This window comes from Ochlerotatus camptorhynchus, unplaced genomic scaffold, assembly GCF_037179485.1.
Source record: "Ochlerotatus camptorhynchus isolate MF236.1 unplaced genomic scaffold, CSIRO-AGI_Acam_v1.1 ptg000123l, whole genome shotgun sequence".
NCBI classification, from domain to species: Eukaryota; Metazoa; Arthropoda; class Insecta; order Diptera; family Culicidae; genus Ochlerotatus; species Ochlerotatus camptorhynchus.
The window spans coordinates 108,959-130,702 of NW_027040613.1; the positions used below are offsets into that span (position 1 = coordinate 108,959).

General features: G+C 40.2%; 1 protein-coding gene across 1 annotated transcript in view; it reads left to right on the forward strand.

The window, feature by feature from the left end:
• THADA (Thyroid adenoma-associated protein homolog) overlaps nt 1-20,479 on the forward strand; it is a gene marked incomplete at its 5' end in the record, with an annotated part of 124,766 nt that extends 104,287 nt beyond the window's left edge. Inside the window, 4 exons of the mRNA XM_065220245.1 lie at nt 5,296-6,006; nt 6,074-6,258; nt 6,321-6,484; nt 20,178-20,479. Of these exons, the coding sequence (XP_065076317.1) occupies nt 5,296-6,006; nt 6,074-6,258; nt 6,321-6,484; nt 20,178-20,432 (1,315 nt within the window). The remainder of the gene's footprint in view (nt 1-5,295; nt 6,007-6,073; nt 6,259-6,320; nt 6,485-20,177) is intronic.
• Between the last annotated feature and the right edge of the window lie 1,265 nt (nt 20,480-21,744).

The window sequence follows — 21,744 nt, forward strand, 5'->3', positions numbered from 1 at the left end:
TAATTTCAGATTGGGTCTTACTATTTGTTCGCAATTGGAGCGCACGTAGTTTAGTAGTAGTAATAGATTTTGTTTTATGTGAATCACCCTCCCGATTACCCAATCCTTTAAAAACTTCTAACGACCCCGAGGCGACCGTGGGTTAACGGTTCCCAACACTAACATAATGTGTAATTTGTGTCAAGACCCTACAAACAAGCTTTGATCATTTTCTTACGCTGCCGCGGGCTGGCACGAGCATGCAAGCAGCAGCACCGACCGAGCGACGACCGACCGACAGCGCGCAGCGAGCGCTGATTGGTTTGTGCATGAATGAAAAATGAAGACAGCTAAACATATTTAAGGCAACGCATTTAGCGCGTCGCGATGATACAGTCCACAAACCTTGTAAAGAGAACACCGAATTATAGCGCCGTTGAAATTATAACCCATCGTTTTTTCCTTCTTGAACAAGCCGAAGACAAAACAGTCCTTTTCAGGGCTATGAGTTAAGTAGAATTTTCAGTCGAGCTTTTCTGTGTGTTCCTGTTGGCATTCCCACAGGGGGAATTGGCCAAATCAGCTGGAATCCTCTGAGCCGAGGATTGCCACACCATCTCCAGTGTCCGTGATCGGACATTTTTGGTCCTGCCGAACCGGATTTCCTGCTACTACCTCACGGAAAGCTCGCAGAGTTTTGTTTTAGAATTTTCTTGTGGTTTGGCTAAGAGGAAAACCGCAAGTTTCTTCGAAAGTACAGTCGCGAGTGAAATCGAACCTGTTCGTCGTCGTGTGTGCAAAACAAAACGTACGCGAGCGTCTTACGTCGTGCGCAAGTGGTGGAACGTGTTCGTTCCTTTCGTTGTGCATGTGATCGCTGTGCTTGATACCAATTCAGCACGCACCTGTGAAGAACGAGAAGGAGAAGATGGCTGAAGTGAAGATTGCTGTTCACCTGCATGGGCAAGCAAAGGCCAAAGTGACGAGGATCCGGAAGGCCGTCGAAGAAGCGTCTGGAGCTGGAGAAAGACAATTAAGTTTGGTGCATCTCAAGGTCTTCACACACAATTTGGAAACGCACTACCAACTCCCGCGGAAAATCTAGTGAACCAGGATGAAACGTTCATCACATTTGAAGACCAATACAACGAGGCTTGCATGTTGGTTGAAACATTAATTCAGTCGATGACCGAACCGCAACCTCGTCCAATTGTCCATTGTCCCAGCGAGAAGGGATTTATTTATCATTTATTTATTTATATGACTGAACATGAACAGGCGTTATTTGCCCCAATGATGTAACTAAAACTAAACATGAAAAGTACTTAAACAAAACATCAACAAGTACATAGATAGTCATCTCGTAAAAAAGGAACATTACTAAACAAACTAAACTGATCTAGAAAAAACGAACTAAATCTCCGGCGAAGCAGCTGGCGAGTCAGGTCAAAATCAAACAGTGCGGAGACCCTATTGAAGAGTCTCTGTAAACCACCGATTGCAGTATTCCCTTTGGCCACGTTGCAGTCGAAAGAGCCTTTGCTTTCAGCTCAGGACTCATACCGAGTTTGAACGAAATGAATGACAGACTGCTGACATTCTTACCATTGGCGACTAGTCTGAATGTCTCAACGTCATTTATTCCTAACCTCTGCATCGCCAGTTCACGTACTTGCTCCACTGTGACGTCACGAGAGATACGCGAAAGGTAGAGCCAAAACTTCTGCCGTGGAGGTGGTACAGCAAAAGTGCCGATAGATGGAGATATTGAGCTTGCAGTTCCACACATCAATTCCTGTTGACGGCGTTCAGCAACTTCAGGTTTACGGAACAATCGTCGGCTTCGCAAGACCCAGCGGTATTCGTATTACGAGTTGATGATTTTGGTGTAAGTGCACTGGAATTGATCAAAGCGGTGAAGTTCAGACGAAGTTCACTTTTGAGTTCATTCATGATTTCCGACTTAATTCTTTGAACGATCTCATTATGATCGCCAAGGACATGTTCTTGCCCAGCCTCATAAGCGCCTCGAATGGAATTACGGAAACGAATGTCATCCATTAATTTGGTACACGACCTGCACATCCAGAATAATTGCGAGTTCATTTTCATCTCATCGTTAACAGCTGAAGTGATATTGACGCATTTGAGGTGACATTCCGCCTTGCAGAAGCCACTGCATGAAATGGAATTGTCAATGACATTTGTAGCACAGGAGTGGCAAGTAGAAGTTATTTTCAGGATTGAAGTAATTCTCAGGATTTGATGCGATTGCCAAAGCAGCGCTACTACACAGTTTAAAGTAATGCGCCTAGAGTAGTATGCAACAACAGAGCAGGTAAGCTTGACGGCGAATGTGCAATACAACGGTAGAATCCAGGCGATAGCAATGCGCCAAAATGTTTGCAACAGTTTCACCACGAGCTCAACAAAAGCTCGCAAGCTTCAAAATTTTGCTGGTAGATGGCGCTTCGGAAAAAAAAATCGCGTGGGGTTTGCTTTGAAAAGTGTTTGTAAACAATGTTCAAAATGCTTCACTTTCACTTTAAAACAGAACCACGAAAACACAACACACCGAAAGAAATTCACGGCACTTCAATGCAGTAGCACATAAACTGACGATCGAACGATGAAGGTATAATTTATAACCGTAATAACAACATAAACAAGTGCAAGTAATTAACGACCAAACGCAGCGGTATACGTAGCTAACAGTGTTGCCGATTATCACTCTTCCTCGCATAATCGTACAGCAGCAACCACTCAAGGCTCCCATTCCCACCTTCGATGGGAAACCCGAGAACTGGCCACGTTTCAAGGCCATGTTTCTCGACGTCATGAGAACATCCACCAATTCCGACGCCATTGAACTTTACCACCTTGATAAAGCGTTGATTGGTAATGCCGCTGGAATCATCGACGTCTGCACCTTGAACGAGAATAATTATGTCGGAGCGTGGGAGCTGCTGGAAGATCGTTTTGAAAACAAGCGGCTTATCGTGGACACACACATCCAGGGGCTGCTTAGCCTGAAGAAAATGAACCGAACAAGTTCCAAGGATCTTCGGGAATTAGTCGATAAAGTATCCCGACACATCGATGGACTGAAGCTCATGGATGAAGTGATGAACGGTATGTCGGAGCGTTTCGTTGTAAACCTCGTTGCAACAGCTTTGGATGCCAAAACCCGGATGGAATGGAAATCAACCGTTTCCCACAAGCAAATTCCCGCCTAGGGCCTGTTCATAAACTACGTAGACAATTTTTTGGGATTCTTGACCCCCCCCCTCCCCCTGCGTAGACAATTGTCCATACAAAATTATTAAAATTTGTATGGGCCGTGGATAATTGCCAACCCCCCCCCCCCTCAAACTGTCTACGTAGTTTATGGACAGCGTACAAGGACACGATGGAGTTCCTGAAGAAGCGCTGCTCAATCCTGCAGCGGTGCGAGGATGCGATCGCGAAGCCACCTGTTATGAAGCCATCTGTACCAAGCAAGAATCAACACACTTAGATTATTTTACCGAAATCTGTAAAATTTTACCGAAATCTCAACAGCTGAACGTTCGGTAAACAATTTTACAGTTTTCCTGTATTTTTTTACAGATATCTGTGAAAAATTCACAGATATTTGTGAAAAATTACAGGAAATCTGCGAAACTGTTTACCGAACGTTCAGCTGTTGAGATTTCGGTAAAATTTTACAGATTTCTGTAAAAATTTCTAAGTGTGAAGTGTAGACCATCTCTACCAAAGCTTTTGCTGTAACCGGAAAGGAGTCCTGTGACATGTGTGGAACCGGAGCCCACCCAAACTTCAAGTGCGAGATCTTCCGAGCGATGACCTTCGTGCAACGCCAAGCCAAGGTAAGAGAGATCAAAGCTTGTTTTAATTGTTTGAAAGTGGGTCATTTAAGTAGTTCGTGTACATCGTCATATACGTGTTCTAAATGCAAGGGTAGACACCATACCCTTTTGCATAGTGATAAACCGGTTTTCCAGTCTACCTCGAAATCCCATGTCTCGAACGCTGAATCCCAGTCTGTTTCTGAGGTTTCACAGTCAACATCAAAGTTTCAAATTTTTCCTGATGTTTCGCAGTCCGTCTTGAAGTCGAATGTTCCAAATGTGCAATGCCAATCTGTTCCCAACAAATCCCAGTCCAATAGTGCAGTCTCGTGTTCACTAAAGCAATCCCCACGTCTGAGCAATAGTTTGTTGATGACCGCTAGGGTTCAGATTAAGGATTCGGATGGAAATCTGAAATACTGTCGAGCATTTTTGGATTGTGGTTCCCAGTCTAACCTTACTTCTCGTAGTCTGGTTAAGTCTTTGAATCTACCCCGTTTCTCCACTAATGTTGAGGTAGTCGGAGCAAATGGTCAGCGTCCAACGCTATCTGAGATTGTTAGAATTGAGATACGTTCTTGTAATTCTAACTATGCTGCGCAACTTGAGTGTCTTGTTGCTGACAAAGTTACTGGCCCAATGCCATCTGTTCCATTCGATATAAGGAAGTGGAACATACCTCCGAATCTTCCACTTGCAGATCCGGAATTTCATAATCCCGGTGAAATTGACTTGCTGATTGGAATTCAGTTGTTTTTCAAATTATTGCTGCCAGGTCAATTCAAGATTGCTGAAGAACTTCCAATCCTCCAAGAAACTCGACTTGAATGGGTTGTTGCTAGTTCTATCGATGAGCCTGATGTTGCAAAGCATTGTTATTCTGTAGGTCTGCAAAGTCTTGCTCGTGTCGACCCGGCTTGGACGGTTCTACAGCAGAGGATAGAAGCCATAATGAATGGATGGAGACGACTCTCTTTTGAAGACTTGGTGAGACCTGCCCTAGTAGGAGTAGACAGAAGAAGGCGCGCGGAAGTGTTAAGTGTTTTTTATTAAATACATCTGCTTTGTTTGTGAATGTAACGAAATAATTGATGTAGACGCACTGGAATTTCATCTCGATTTAGAATAACAAATTATAATTACTGTTATCAAACAAACTGACAAATAAAACCAACTTGTTATACAAAAAAAATTGTAATTTAGGAACCAAATCCAGGCAATTCAAAATATGTACATAGGACCGAAATCATAGGTTACTTCTACTGTATTTTAAATCAATATCTAGAAAAATTTACGAGAATTTTCCTACACAGCTTAACGTATTCTACGTCAAAAATGCGATCGTGTCTTGTACACTACCCCACCAATTTTTATTCATAGCGATATGTTATGTGTAGGAATGAGTTCAACAAATAATTTTCCTTCAATAATTTATAACTGAAATTTTAAATTTTACTCATTACAGATGTCAAAACGTTATATTCGACGAGGATGACCAGTTTTTGGATGATCTCAGCAACATTGTCGACTACTTATTCAACCTTTCAAAGCAGAAAAGCTTTTATGGTACCGAGCTTATAATGAGAAAGCTCGTTCTCATCAAGGTAGTTATGTACATGCATAATGATGACGAAAATATTCTTAGCGGTTGCTTCCTCTGCGATATTGATCCGGACAAATATAAATACGACTACCTGGAAGCAGTTATGAACATTATTCTACTGATGTTGGACTTCCAAGAGCTTTCGTCAAATGCTGAACAGTATGATCTCGATAGAATGGAAATATTTTATATTCGTCACCTCAGCAACTACAAGCGCACGAAACTCAAAGCGCTTCAGAATGAATTTTTGAAATCCTTGAAGTTTCATCATTTCCTAAAAATGATCATTGAGAAAAACTTACACTATAACTGCACGGTAAAAGCGTTCACAATCTTGAGCTACAGCATTGTTGGAGTTCAGGCACTAGTGCCATCACTAGTGATGTCTAGCAGTTGCAGAGATACCTTGAAATTCATATTCGATTTGGCAAAACATAAACCTAATCAATTGAAAGCAAGTATTTATAAATGTATTAAATGTATATATAGTGCCGAAATGAAAAATACCGAAAGTACACTTGATGTTAATCTTTTACCGAAAATGGCTTCTGCAATGCAATGTGAAGGCGTAAGGTAAGCTCACAATAATGTATTTATGGCAAATCGAAATTTAACCAAACCTATGCATGTCTCTGTTTAGGTCAACTACTATACAAATACTGAAAATTACATCTAGGTTATTTATTGAATCAAAATCTTTAGAATTGCGTATGAACTACAGCAAAGCTTTATTGACACTTTTAAGAGATGATGATTCAGACATTAGAGAAGGTGCAGCTACCATTGTAACAAACGTATTCAACATTGCGGAGGGATCCAAAATGCGTAGGTGTCAAACTTATCCAAAATAAAATAAAAATACATCTTGACATGCATTCAAATTCCAGAACACGTTGTTTCTTCATATGCTCAAAAGCTTTTCCTTCATACCCTGTCGAAGACGATGCTTGCCAAACGTTTTTCAACACATCAGGTTATTGCTGTGCTATTGGTTCTCATGTCATGTAATCAAGATGAAAACGATGATGAATGTTCGAGCGGAGAATCCGAGGTAATTTATGGCAATAACAATAAACACACAATATATTAAATACATTCACAGGAGTCGGTTTTTACTCGGGGGATAAGTACCGCGTAAGAACCGACAAAAAAAACATTTTCAAATGTTTGGATTATGTTAACTTATGTAATTTTAGCATTCTAAGGTAACCTTAGCATAGTAGAATTACATATGCTAACTAACATTATCCAAACATTTTTATAGAAATTTTGCATTTATACCTTAAATTGTGATTTTTTTTTTGTAAGCATGCCATTTGATTACTCTTGAACGAAAACGGATAATGTAACTAGAATTAGTAAGTGTTTTAGTTGTACCGTTTTCAAGAAATTTTGGCAGAAGTCACCAACTCTTCTATACATAATTTCGCTACCATAAACCGGAGTGACATTGCAAACGTTGAAAAAAAACGTTGAAAAAAAAAAATTGAAAAATGTTTATACGTGACAACGAAAGTGCATCGACGCGCCGTCTGTTGCTCATCGGCCACATCTTAAACCCCCTGTTGATCGACGGCGATAAACGCCCAAAAGGAAAATTTAGATTGGTGGCATGGCGTTGTACCATCTTCAGCCGCGCCCTGATATAAAAGTCGAAGAGTGACAGAACTGATCCTCTTTCGCTACAGCGACGTCATCAATCATCATCAGTGAAGTAGAGAGTAATCAAAAGAAACAGAAGAAAGTAGTGAAATTGAATTCAAACTGCCTCTTGTAATAAAGTGGAATGTATTTAGTAGTTTTAAATACCTACTCCAGCTACCGATCCTCCGACCATGTATTCGTCTGCTACGGTCGTCGAATCCATCAGTTGCGCTTCCACTGGTCATAAACGGAAGACAGCTCTTCTTGCCACTGCAGTGATAATCTTAATCGATGACAACGGAGTCGAACACGTCGCTCGCGCACTCCTGGACTCAGGAAGTGAATGCTGCTTCATCACGGATCGGTTTTCACAGCGCATCAAGGCTCAGAGGAAGAAAATCTATCTCAAGCTAAGCTAAAGTTTTCATCCACAATCTGCTCTCGAGTTGGTGCGTACACCACCAACATCGAATTTCTCGCAGTAATCTGCAACCTGAACCTGCAACGATCCAGATTTACATCTTCGCTAGAATGGGGTACGTTAATGAATTTGCTTGGGGCCAATACTGCCGCTATTCGAATAACAGTCCTATGTAGATAGGAAATCCATAGGAAATGGGACAGTTATGCGAATAGCGGCAGAATAGGCTAGTCAAGTAGTGAGCCAATTTTCAATCGTTAGTTTCGTATTGATTGTTGGTCGTACTCTGCTGGGTCAACGCATCTCCTTCTACTTGGAACACGTTCGTTTTCAACCGAACATCTAAATTCCAGCTCGCCACCCAGAATAGCTCATGGAATCATGTAGCTGGTCTAGAAAATCCTGCGGACTGCATTTCACGTGGGATAACTGCAGACGCTATCATTGACTTTGACCTCTGGTGACAGGGACCTGAATGGCTTCGGCAACCCCAAGATTACTGGCCAGTAGCTGAAAGTACACACGATCAACCTTCTGATGCGTTGGAAGAAGCACGTCGAATCTCCGTAGCAGTATCGTCGTCACCAAACAAACCGTCATTCGTCGACCTGCTCTTGGAAAAATTCTCTAAATACCAGCATCTTTTGCGTGTGGTCGCTTACTGCCGTCGTTTTATTCAAAGCTATCGAAAACAATCCAGCGAACTGTCAAATTCTACTCTGCTGAAAATAGAAGAGATGTTAGAAGCGGGGAGTCTACTCATCAAATTGGTTCAACAACAAGCCTACAGCGAAGAGTGGAAGCAGCTTCAACAGTCGGAACCAGTATCGATGAAATCTCGCCTCAAGTGGTTCCACCCGTTCATCTCGTCAGAGAAGGTAATTCGCAACGGTGGCAGATTGGGAAACGCAGAACAACCATACAATAGCAAGCATCAAATTCTCCTGCCAGCATCGCACAAATTTTCGCTGCTTTTGGTTCACAGCTTCACGAACGGCATCTCCATGCAGCTCTACAATTGCTACTCAATCTACTTCGGCAAAAGTACTGTAATGGATCATAGGGACCAGGAACAGGCCAAGCGTGTGGATCTCACCCATGCGTCACTTGCTTCCGAGCGCGCCCTCGAATGCTAGAGCAATTTATGGTAGAGCTTCCTGCGTCGAGAACTACTGCAAGTCGACCCTTCACCGTTACAGGAGAAGACTATTGGGGACCAATTTCACTCAACCCACCATCGTCGTGCTGCACCCGGGAAAGCTTACGTTATTTGCTTCTTTACGAAAGCAGTACATCTGAAACTTGTAGCAGATCTCAGTGCACCGAAATTTTTACCAGCGCTTCGTCGGTTCGTGTCTCGCCGTGCCCTTTGCTCTAATCTACACAGCGATAATGATCGAAACTGCCGGAGCGAATAATGAACTTCGTCATCTCGTTCGCAACAAGGAGCATTGCAATACTATCACACAAGAATGCAATCTGCAAGGAATTCGTTGGCACTTCAACCCTCCTAGAGCATCCCTCTTCTGCTCAAAAGCATTTAAATCGGGTCCTCGGAAAGCACACTCTTGCCTACGACGACATGACTACGCTGTTGTGCCAGATCGAATCCTGTCTGAACTCAGTGGAACCACTGAGCGATGATCCTACCGACTTTGCGCCACTCACTCCGGGACACTTTTTAACGGGATCCGCCCTCAAAGCTGTTACCAGCATCTTTTGCGTGTGGTCGCTTACTGCCGTCGTTTTATTCAAAGCTATCGAAAACAATCCAGCGAACTGTCAAATTCTACTCTGCTGAAAATAGAAGAGATGTTAGAAGCGGGGAGTCTACTCATCAAATTGGTTCAACAACAAGCCTACAGCGAAGAGTGGAAGCAGCTTCAACAGTCGGAACCAGTATCGATGAAATCTCGCCTCAAGTGGTTCCACCCGTTCATCTCGTCAGAGAAGGTAATTCGCATCGGTGGCAGATTGGGAAACGCAGAACAACCATACAATAGCAAGCATCAAATTCTCCTGCCAGCATCGCACAAATTTTCGCTGCTTTTGGTTCACAGCTTCACGAACGGCATCTCCATGCAGCTCTACAATTGCTACTCAATCTACTTCGGCAAAAGTACTGTAATGGATCATAGGGGCCAGGAACAGGCCAAGCGTGTGGATCTCACCCATGCGTCACTTGCTTCCGAGCGCGCCCTCGAATGCTAGAGCAATTTATGGTAGAGCTTCCTGCGTCGAGAACTACTGCAAGTCGACCCTTCACCGTTACAGGAGAAGACTATTGGGGATCAATTTCACTCAACCCACCATCGTCGTGCTGCACCCGGGAAAGCTTACGTTATTTGCTTCTTTACGAAAGCAGTACATCTGAAACTTGTAGCAGATCTCAGTGCACCGAAATTTTTACCAGCGCTTCGTCGGTTCGTGTCTCGCCGTGCCCTTTCCTCTAATCTACACAGCGATAATGATCGAAACTGCCGGAGCGAATAATGAACTTCGTCATCTCGTTCGCAACAAGGAGCATTGCAATACTATCACACAAGAATGCAATCTGCAAGGAATTCGTTGGCACTTCAACCCTCCTAGAGCATCCCTCTTCTGCTCAAAAGCATTTAAATCGGGTCCTCGGAAAGCACACTCTTGCCTACGACGACATGACTACGCTGTTGTGCCAGATCGAATCCTGTCTGAACTCAGTGGAACCACTGAGCGATGATCCTACCGACTTTGCGCCACTCACTCCGGGACACTTTTTAACGGGATCCGCCCTCAAAGCTGTTCCAGACGTCAATTACGTCGACAACCCAACGAATCGACAAAAACTGTTCCAGGAATTGTGGAAGAGAGTATTTTTCCACACTGCAGTCACGTACAAAATGGTGCAATCCACCTATTTAGCTTCAGCAAAACCAACTTGTTGTTCTTCGTGACGAAAACACTGCACCAATGCACTGGCAGATCGTCAAAATCGACCAGGTTCATCCCGGCTCAGATGGAGTCATCAGAGTAGTGACGGTCCAAACCAAACACCAACCGGCCGTTACGTTCGCTCGGTTTCAAAATGTTTCCTTTTGCATTGTCCGACCAAAACCAAACACCACAGATGTAAACATCAACACCGCAGCCATCCAGCAACTTGCATTCCAAAATTCAACCTTCAACGATAGTATTCCGAAGCACGACTATCCGTCGGCAGCAGGAGCATCTACAATTAAAAATCAATGCCTTTCATTAGAAAGGGCAACATATGCACCTGTCCAATCTAATAATTTAAATCAAACCCCGCTACCGGGTCTAATGTTTGCCGACCATTTTCTATCTTCGACGTACGTGTGTAAACAAATCGTCCTCTGAAGCTTCATAGATCGTACAGCAGTGACAGTCCCGATGCGAGAAAGAGACCGGTAGCAGAGCAGCTGATCATCGAGTGTACATGTCAGAAACGAAGTTCCTGAAGGGGCCAGTATGTTTGTGACAACGAAAGTGCATCGACGCGCCACCTGTTGCGCACCGGCCACATCTTAAAACCCCCTGTTGATCGACGGCGATAAATGCCCAAAAAGAAAATTTAGATTGGTGGCATGGCGTTGTACCATCTACCGCCGCGCCCTGATATAAAAGTCGAAGAGTGACAGGACTGATCCTCTTTCGCTACAGCGACGTCATCAATCATCATCAGTGAAGTGGAGAGTAATCAAAGCAAACAGAAAGTAGTGAAATTGTATTCAAACTGCCTCTTGTAATAAAGTAGTTTTAAATAGAGTTAAGTTAAAAGAAAGTGCGTTTCAAATCCGGTAACCACGTGTAATATTTGATTTTTTTTTGCCCAAAACATAGCATAACAGGTACATAAAACAACACAAACTTAAACTAATGTTATACACTGGAGTCGCTTTTATTTATTTACATCCAATGTTAATTTGGATTTATTACATCCCCTGCTTTTGTTTCATACAACAAATGTAATGGCAGTTCTTGCAATGGACTAGCGTACAAGCAAGTTTTTACAGAATGAATATTTTTGTATATACAAACTTCACGAGATGATTTCTTAGACGCAACAAAATAACAGTAAATTGAAATAAAATCAAACTGAAATCATATTATGATATCAGTTTACGAGATTAACGAATTTGAAAACAAATTTTGTTTTCATTTTGCTGTGTATTTAACTCCAAAAATATGTGGTTGTAGTTTTGTTTTCATTGCCTTAGCAGAACATCAAATTGAATATTTGTTTTGTTATCAACAGGAAAATGTACATCAAATTGAGTTTTCAGTTTGCTCTCACAGAGAGCGGAATTTGTTTTCAATGTGATGATATAGGAAATTTTTTCACTCAATTGATATTTTAACCGTTAAAACTACCAAAACGGCAACAACCTGAGTAATCCGCGACATAACAACTGAATTTATGTTTCGATTTGATTTCAGACTTTGCTCGGGAATGCATTCGGTGAAACAAACTTTGTTCCATTCAAAGTGTTTTTATGTTACTCCATACGTGAAGATTGCGATTTTCAGAGTTGGCTGGAAATGCTATCTAACATGGAACTTTAGTGTGATAATTTATTAGCTAGACAATGGTCTTAGAAGAGGGTAGGTAGATAGATCCGTTAGAGTACGGCAGTGTGAAAATTGAAAATGAGTGAAGGGCCATTAATGCGGCTTTGCCTAACCCGTACGATGTACGCGGAGATTTGAAGTAATTCTTCAAATCTACAGGCCGGCATACTCGAGACATACTTCAAATCTCCACGTACATCGTACGGGTTAGGCAAAGAGTGTGCGTTTGACTTGCACTATCGCATTAATGGCCCTTCGCTCATTTTCAACTTCTATTCAATTTTCATATTGCCGTACTCTAACGGAACTGTCTACCAACCATCTTCTAAGACCATTATCTAGCTAATAATACACTGTTTGATAGCGTTTCCAACCAACTCTGAAACATTGTTCGAAAATTAGGCTAACATAAATATTACAAAATTATTCTAAAAACCTTCCGGCAACCACATTACAGAATCAGTTCATATCGTGAAACATTGCAAATTATGCATACTTTTCATGCAAATCTGTAATGGAATCTTTCGTTTCCCGGTTGGGTGTAGCATTTTTTTACGAGTTTTTTGTATTTACACGGTGGGGATTTCAGAATTTGCACAGTTTTGTTTACACGGTTTTTGGAATTAACGCATCTTTAGATTTAAACGGATTTTGGATTCAAACCGCTTTTTTACGCTGTTTTATGCTTTTTGAAATCCTCGTTTGAAAACCGTGTATTCCTAAGTCCACGTACAACAATGATTAAAAGGCGTTTCTGATCAAATCTAAGCGAATAAAGACACAGTAGTACCGGTGGTGTAGTGGTAAGCATGATTATCTCTAATCCCAACAGGCCTGGGTTCAATCCCAGACGGCACCGCCGGAATGTTCTGAGGCATAACGTCTCTGATCATGCCTTCCTCCTTTCGGAAGGGAAGTAAAGCAGTTGGTCCCCAGTGGAAGCTGTGTGAAAAAATAACCGTGTAAATTCGAAAAAAAAACACGTAGATTTTTTTGGCCCACATCTATGATGATTAGAAAATTTCAATGGAGTTGATTTTTTCTCGAAAACGATAAAACTTTTTTTAAACATATATTGTTCGTTTATTTGTCCAGGATCAGAACCGAAATTCAGTTTTTGTTTAACAAAATTACTTAAAACTAAAATTAGTATAGCAGGGGCCGATTACTCGCGGCTTGCTCGAGGTTAGATGTAACAATTGTTTAACAGAAGGATTGAGAGCTATGGATTGAGAACACAAGGTTTGGTGATGCACTATAGTGGTGTTTGAGTATGTGCTTATGATCTCGAACTAAGCGGACGGAAGAAAATGTACCGAAACACAAAATACGGACTATGGTGGAAAACCGAAGGGGGCGATGCTTCAACATGGAGGAACACGAGAAGACAAAGCACTACTAAATCCTCAAATCGATCCGCTTCAGAAACACATACATTAAATTCTTGTATTCGAGATCCCGGCTCGCCAAGACATCTCTTACGGGTATCACGCGTTGTTTTCCTCGGGCCCGGAGGTCTGGCAACACGGTGTAAGGTACATGACCAAGCAACATGTTCGATATCGTGATAACCACTGCCACAAACACATAAATTGCTGCCTGAGATCCCAATTCGATAGACATGCGAGTCTATCATAAGCCTTGACATAAGGCGTATGTTCAACCACGGTTTTTTCGACACCTGTGGGAGAATAGAATGTAACCGTCTTCTCAAATCACCATGATTTATGATTTCGGTCAAGCAGCTTCTCAAAGCTGCCTTACTCTAAAACCAACAAGATGGTTGTTCGGTACAACCGAATCAGATCTTCCGGGTGGACTCCCCACCAAGTTCCGGTTATTGTACGAAGAAAATTAATCCTTTGTTGGCATTTATGTTTCAGATACGCAATAAGTTTCCCCACGTGCATTTCGAATCGAACCAGACACCTAAACGCTTAAAATACATACATTGCCGGATTCCTATAGTACTGATGCCACTGGATTCCTACAGTACGGTCGATCCAGCATTAACGAATACACGTAGCATTGCACAGTGGTCCAGAATGCAGATTTAGGTGGAATGATATGTTTTGAGCCTGAAATTGAAACTTTAGACTAAAAGTCTCTTCTACAAAGTTGTTCCTTATAGTTAGGCCCTCATTTTTATGACAACGAATTCTAGGGTGGTTCCTATTATCATTAAAATCAAAAATCTAACTTTTTTGTATGAATAAATTAAGGTATACATTCTTCGGCAAAGTTATAGCTGAGCTAATTTCAAGCAACATTGTTGAGAATAACTTTTTTGTATCTCTTAAATTGGCCGATTTAGAGCTATTTTCTTGAATTGAGTTAGGGTGGCTCTTAAAAAAACAGTTGTTTTGCTCTAGTTTTCTTATTTCGAATTTCTCAGCAAATGTGTCTTTAGATAACTTTTAGATCTTAAAAAGGCGCAAATTTTTGTTGCACAAAGTTTGTCGATATCTTTCGCCGATCAAGAGTTATTGACGTTTTTATACTAAAAATATGCACTTTTCAAATGTTAATATCTCTGGTTGGGGCAAACAAAAAAAAAGTTTTCTTACGGCATTTCAAAGGGCATATGTTATTCTCAATAATATGACAAAATTGGAGGTATGTTATTTTTTAAACTCGTATAAAATCAATTTGAATTTATTCATATTTTTTACTATATTTGGGTATATCTTTTTTATTAGAAGAGATACAGGCAACAAATTCAGCTATAAAACATTCGCCTTAAAGAGTTTTAAAATTCTCTAGAAGATAACTTTCATGAGAAATTTCAAATAAAAAACTTATTGGTCAAAAATTATTTTTTCCAGGAACACCCTAAGTCAACTCCGAAAAATTACTCTAAAATGAGAACGTTAAGGGATAAAAAAAATTTCTTCGACAAAGTTGCTTGCAATTATCTTAACTACAACTTTTTAAACAACACATGTTTTTATTTTGTAAAACAAAAAAGTTAGTTTTAAAAATTCCCTAATTTGAGGACCACCCTGACGTTTGCAAACACCAAAAGAAGGGAATTTTTAAGAACAAAAAGAAGACACTTAATGTCCAAATATTTAAACAAATGTACTAGCACATTTTATATAAATTTGTCATTAGAGTGGTCCTATGAAATCCATCTTTTGTCAATAACTTTTTTATTTGAAATTTATCATGAAAGTTATTTTCTAGAGACTTTTAAAACTCTTTAAGACGAATGTTTTATACCTGTTTTGTTGCCTGTATCTCTTCTAATAAAAAAGATATATCCAAATATAGTAAAAAATATAAATAAATTCAAATTTATTTTATACGAGTTTAAAAAATAACATACCTCCAATTTTGTCATATTATTGAGAATAACATACGCCCTTTCAAATGCCGTAAGAAAACTTTTTTTTTGTTTGCCCCAACCAGAGATATTAACATTTGAAAAGTGCATATTTTTAGTATAAAAACGTCAATAACTCTTGATCGGCGAAAGATATCGACAAACTTTGTGCAACAAAAATTTGCGCCTTTTTAAGATCTAAAAGTTATCTAAAGACACATTTGCTGAGAAATTCGAAATAAGAAAACTAGAGCAAAAAAAACTGTTTTTTTAAAGAGCCACCCTAACTCAATTCAAGAAAATAGCTCTTAATCGGCCAATTTGAGAGATACAAAAAAGTTATTCTGAACAAAGTTGCTTGAAATTAGCTCAGCTATAACTTTGCCGAAGAATGTATACCTTTATTTATTCAAACAAAAAAGTTAGATTTTTTATTTTATTGATAATAGGAACCACCCTAGAATTCATTGTCATAAAAATGAGGGCCTAACTATAAGGAACAACTTTGTAGAAGAGACTTTTAGTCTAAAGTTTCAATTTCAGGCTCAAAACATATCATTCCACCTAAATCTGCATTCTGGACCACTGTGCATTGGGACCAAACACTGATTGTACGGCAATTTGAAGAGATAACTTCCTGATGTCTTTAAAAAAGTTTTTAAGCAGATAGTTGGCCACCTTTTGGAAAGAGTCAGTTTCCGGTAGGACACAAGTCTGGTCCTGTGGAAGATCCGGAACATCCGTAAATGTGCTCAATTCATGAAACTGATCCTAGAGCTTCGCGTTTTTTCGAAACCACTCATAGACGTCTTATCACAATAAATTCGGAGGAATGACTAGCAAATGGACAATTAGGACTACAGGATGGTCCACTAAAAGATCCGGAACATCCGTATAAGTGGTCAATTCATGAAACTGATCCTAGAGCTATGCGGTTTTTTAGAAAACACCCATAGACATATTTTCAGAATGAACTCGACCTGTGTTCGGAATATGGACTCTGGAGACTAAGGGATAGTCCACTGGAAGATCCGGAACACCCATAAAAGTGTTCAAATCGTGAAACTGATCCAAGAACGCCACGGTTTTTTTTTTTAAAAGCAGTCATAGACGTCTTATGACAATATAATCGAAGTTTTGACCAGAAACTTTAAACTTTGGACCACGGGTTGGACCACTAACAGATCCGCAACATCTTTAAAAGTGGTCAATTCATGAAACTGATCCTGGAGCTCCGTGTTTTTTCCAAACCACTCATAAACGTTAAATTACAAATAATTCGGAGTTGTGATCGGAATATAGAGCCTAGGGACCACTTACCGAAAGATCCGCAACATTCGTAAAAGTAGTCAATTCATGAAGATGATCCTAGCGCTCCGCGGTTTTTTCGAAACCACTCATAAACGTCTTATCACAATAAATTCCGACGAATGACCAGCATATGGACGCTGGGGACCACGAGATGGTCAACTAAAAGATCCAGAACAGCGGCGCCGGTGGTGTAGTGGTAAGCGTGATTACCTCTCACCCCAGCAGGTCAATCAGCCGCCGGGATGTTCTGAGGTGTTAATCTCTGATCACGCCTTTCTTCGGAAGGGAAGTAAAGCCGTTGGTCCCTGGTTCATGAGTTGATGGGTCGATAAGTAGGGTCCAGGTGTGGGCACTGCCTCCCTGGTAACATTGGTGCTCAGCACGGAAAACAAATCAACAAACAAAAAAAAAACTTCCGTAAAAGTGGTCAATTCATGAAACTGATCGTAGAGGTCCGTGGTTTTTTCGAAACCACTCATAGACATCTTATAAGAATGAATTCGGAGTTGTGTTTGAAATATGGACTCTGGAGACAATATGATGGTCCACTGGATGATCCGGAACATCCGTAAAAGTGCTCAATTCATTAAACTGATCCTAGAGCTTCACGGTTTATTAGAAATCACTCATAGACGTCTTATCACAACAAAATTGGAGTTGTGACCAGACAATTTATGCTAAGGACCACGGGTTGGTCCACTTAAAGATCCGGAACATCCGTAAAAGTGATTAATTCATGAAACTGATCCTAGAGCTTCATAGTTTTTTTTTTAAAAACCACTCATAGATATCTTATCAGAATGAATTCGGAGTTGTGTTCAGAATATGGATTCTGGAGACTACGGGATGGTCCACCGCAAGATCCGGAACATCCGTAAAAGTGGTCAATTCATGAAACTGATCCGAGAGCTCCACGGTTTCTTAGAAATCACTCATAGGCGTCTTATCACGATAAAATCGTAGTTTTGACCAGAAAATTGATAGTGGGGACCACGGGGTGGTCCACTGAAAGATCCGGAACATCCATAAAAGAGGTTAATTCATGAAACTGATTCTATAGCTCCGCGGTTTTTTTTTTAAACCTCTCATAAATTAATATGAATAATAAGTGAATAAGACAATATTTTCAAATGGTTTATTGATTAAATTTTAATGTGATGAATTAAAAATATGAACATTAAATATAGTCACTCAAAAGAAAGATCTCCAAGAAGTCAAAAGAAAGAAGTCCATAAAAACACTAAGATATATATATCATAACAATTAAGGCTGGTAAGTTACTGTAGTAACTGGAGCACCTAGGTTAAAATTAAATGTAATTTGTTTGAATTTGGAACGTGACTGTCGTGACCTTACCAAGGTTTCAAGCCTTGGCCATTTGTTTTAACAAAGGCCAGTGAGATGCACATCCATGCGCTACAAGATTCGTTAAATGACTGATTCGAGCATGCGAAGCGATGCACTCAAGGCTCAATTCCTTCACGCATGCATCTGTGTGGGTTTATTTAGACCATCGAATCAACGGTACACGCTAACTGAATCCAACTCAAATTGAGTATGTCAAAACTTGAGGGCGTATATACGTATATATGACGTTGCGTGTCCGAAACGATGCAGGTAGGGGAGAACGGTACATAACGCACCGGGGTAGGACGCACTTTTTCATTTTATTTTGAGATTTTCTTGGAATTCTGAATCCAATTCTAGGATTTGTCATCAGGGCGTCACAATATCAGCTTCAATCGACCAAATCGATGCGACGAAGAGACTGCTGGCTTTCTTTTTCTGTTAAAGTCGAACAGCTTCGCAACATTCTAGAACCTCAGTCGGCGTGCACAAACAAATGTTCAATAGCTTGTCTCTCTTTCTCCCGTCGCTCCATTGGTCTTCCTTTCAAGCTTCGGTGAAACGTATGAGCGAAAGAGCGCTCGACTTTGATAGTTTTCTCTTTCATGAAACACATCAACAGAGGTTTCATGACGTATATGACGGAAAATGAAATAACAGATTTAAAGCATTTCTCACGTGAAAACACGTGAAGATTACACGTAATATTTTTAATTTATCTTCCATCCATATATTTATCTAAAAAAAATGATCAAAAACGGGACATAACGCATTTTAAACAAATTGAAAGATCGGTGATAGAGTGGTCGTGAAAGGGGATTGAAAGCCATAATGAGGTTCGTTTAACTAGAAAATCGACGTTAGTTACATTGAATGTGATGAGCAAAGCAACGACGAGAAGTTCCACAGCCAGCGTTTCCTTCTAAGCGTGCTTCTTTTTCACTATCATTTCTTGCTGATAGTCTAGCTAGGCGTTATAGAAATGAAGCGTCGAACACGTATGTATGAGAGAAAAAAAACACGAGTTCTTTTTAGAGCTTCGAAAATGTAGAGCCCTGTTTGTCATGCAGGATTTGGATTTCAGATGCTATGCTAGGAGTGCTGCTTGATAAGACAGCAAAACAGTTAGGGGAAATGACGGCTTCGGCATGACAGACTATTTTCGGCAACCCAAATTGAAACACTATTTTCACTGGATTTTCTTACGAAAACACTTCGCTGAATGCATACAAACGATTCTTTATGCTTTCAGCTTCATTTTGACTATATTTTTACCACTGAGAAAAAGCAATCTAGCAAGGTTTTCTTGAAATGCACCACACACACTACAAATTGTAGCTGATTTCGAGTTGCCGATAATAGAACAGCAGATTTACATGCAGTTCAAATGGAACGGTTGCCGAAGAAAAACTGGTTGCCGACAATACTCGCTCTCACTAGAGAAGATTGGAGCTTTGTAAAAGCGTTTCAAACAATTCTTTCGACTGAAATTGTTAGAGCAGCTGGCAGCAAAAGATTGTAAACAAACCAATACTGCATATGTGTGCGTTCCCCTACGTAAAAGCCATGAAAAACACAAATGAAAGTCAGCTGGTGCGTTCTCCCCTTGGGGGTGCGTTGTATACCATTGTCCCCTACTTTCTGAAGCAGCCATGGCCAGACAGGAACTGCGTCAAGTGGAAGGACTTCTCCATGCTTCCTGTTCACCCAGGTCAAAAGAATCGGTATTAGCCTGTGTGTCCATCTACCGTTCTCCGCTGCGTCCCACTCCTGTTGCCACTTAGCCATCGATTCCGTTCTCACCAATGTCCGTACTCGTCTGGTATCTCTTCGCATATAGCATTCGCTGTCTTCCGTCAAGGTGATGACGAAGGGTATCATACCGGCGATAACGCATACTGCTTCCGTCGAAATTGTTCTGTACGCTCTCACGACTCGCATGGCCATGAGGCGGAGCGTACTGTTCAAGTTTCTTTGGTTCTTCTTCGTTTTCAGCGCTGCATCCCAGGCTGGACCTCCATACCTTAGTATCGACGACGATACACTAGCCAGAAGACGTCTTTTGCTGCTGCTTAGTCCAGAGTTGTTAATATTTAATGCTTACATATATTTTTTATATTATTTCAGCTTAAAGTGTTCGATAAAAATGAAGTTAACATTTATGGTGAGTCACTTCTTTTGCGAGAGTTCTGCATCGTAGAAATACAGACCTTGATTGCTGATCATAAAGTACATATCGAAGTGAATGCGGATAAAATTATCAAAATTGCAGAAAAGTTAACCTCTGTGAAAAGTTCATTCAAAAAATGTCTGAATGATGTTCATGAATCTACCAAACTGGTAAATATAATTGGTGGTGAACAACATATTTATTTTAAATAAATCGTTAAATATTTATGATTGTATCGGGTCAAACCCAAGTGATTTTATTGAAAAAAATAATCCCTCATGGTGAGAAAAATGTATTGATTGATTGAGTTAATCTTAGTAGAAATAAACATTTACTTATTTACTTTAGATTGTAAACTTAAAATATTTTGTTCAATAAATATATTTCAATATATAACGATAAAAAATGCTTTAAATAGAACATATCCATTCTCTTAATACATAAGGAGGTCTTGATGGGGCTCCCAAATTTTCAGCATCTGCGCCAGACAACCGAAATCATCTGCCAGGAATTACGAATCGGGGTACCCAGCTAGCTATATTTCAACCCAACACCAGGAACAGCCTTCAGCGTTTAGCTCCCAACTCCAAACAAAGCTCAATCTATGAATAATTCCCGAAGTTTCAAGTTAATTATCATTTTCTAATTCCCAAATAAATTAATTAACGAATTGTAGTACTTTAGTTTTAATAATTTATTAAGTAAAAAGCTTGAAATATTCCAAAACAAAATTTTTTAAAATCTCCATAGATTATTTCGTTGCCTTTCATCGATTCCTATCGCTTTCTCCTATCCCTTATTATCTTCGTAGAAGGTGCGATCAGTGGTTCTTTCGAAGTGAAAACGCAGGCCTATGAGATCGAACTCTCGTGATCGCAGAAAAAATATCACTTTGCGAATAAGATTAGTTTGTCTGTTTGTGAATCATGATTTATCCATCCTATCTGTTTTACCCTACTGTACATGGTTTTTCTCTACTAAAATGTTCAAATTTTATTTCAGAAGTCATTATCTTATAGAAATCTAAAGAATTTTACCATGTGTGGGTGAAAACAAATATAGCTGGTGAACGCCAACGGACCGCTTTTGTAGATCAACTCAGGGAGCTGGCAACCCTTTATCAATCCTACACAGAAATTCAAAACAACCCAAAATTAAGTTCTTTTCACTCATCTCCCATGTTCCGTACGATAAGCCAAATTTGGGTAAACCGGCTCAAAGTAGTTTGCATTTAAGGACGGCAAAAAAAATTACCCATCGCTAAGTTATTTTCAATTTTTTCTACCCAAAATTAAGTTCAATTAACTCAAATTTGGGTATATCGCATATTACTCAATTTTGGCTTCTCGTACGGAACTAGACGGTTGAGTCGAATCTTTCGTTCTATTTTTGAAAACAATAGCGAGAGGAAATGAAACGGGCAGAGGTCAAATAACTCAAATTTGAGTTTAAAAAACCCAAGCGGTGGGTAGTTTTGTTTTTCTGTGTATATGTTTGACAGTAGGCAACATCACGGGCCTTATT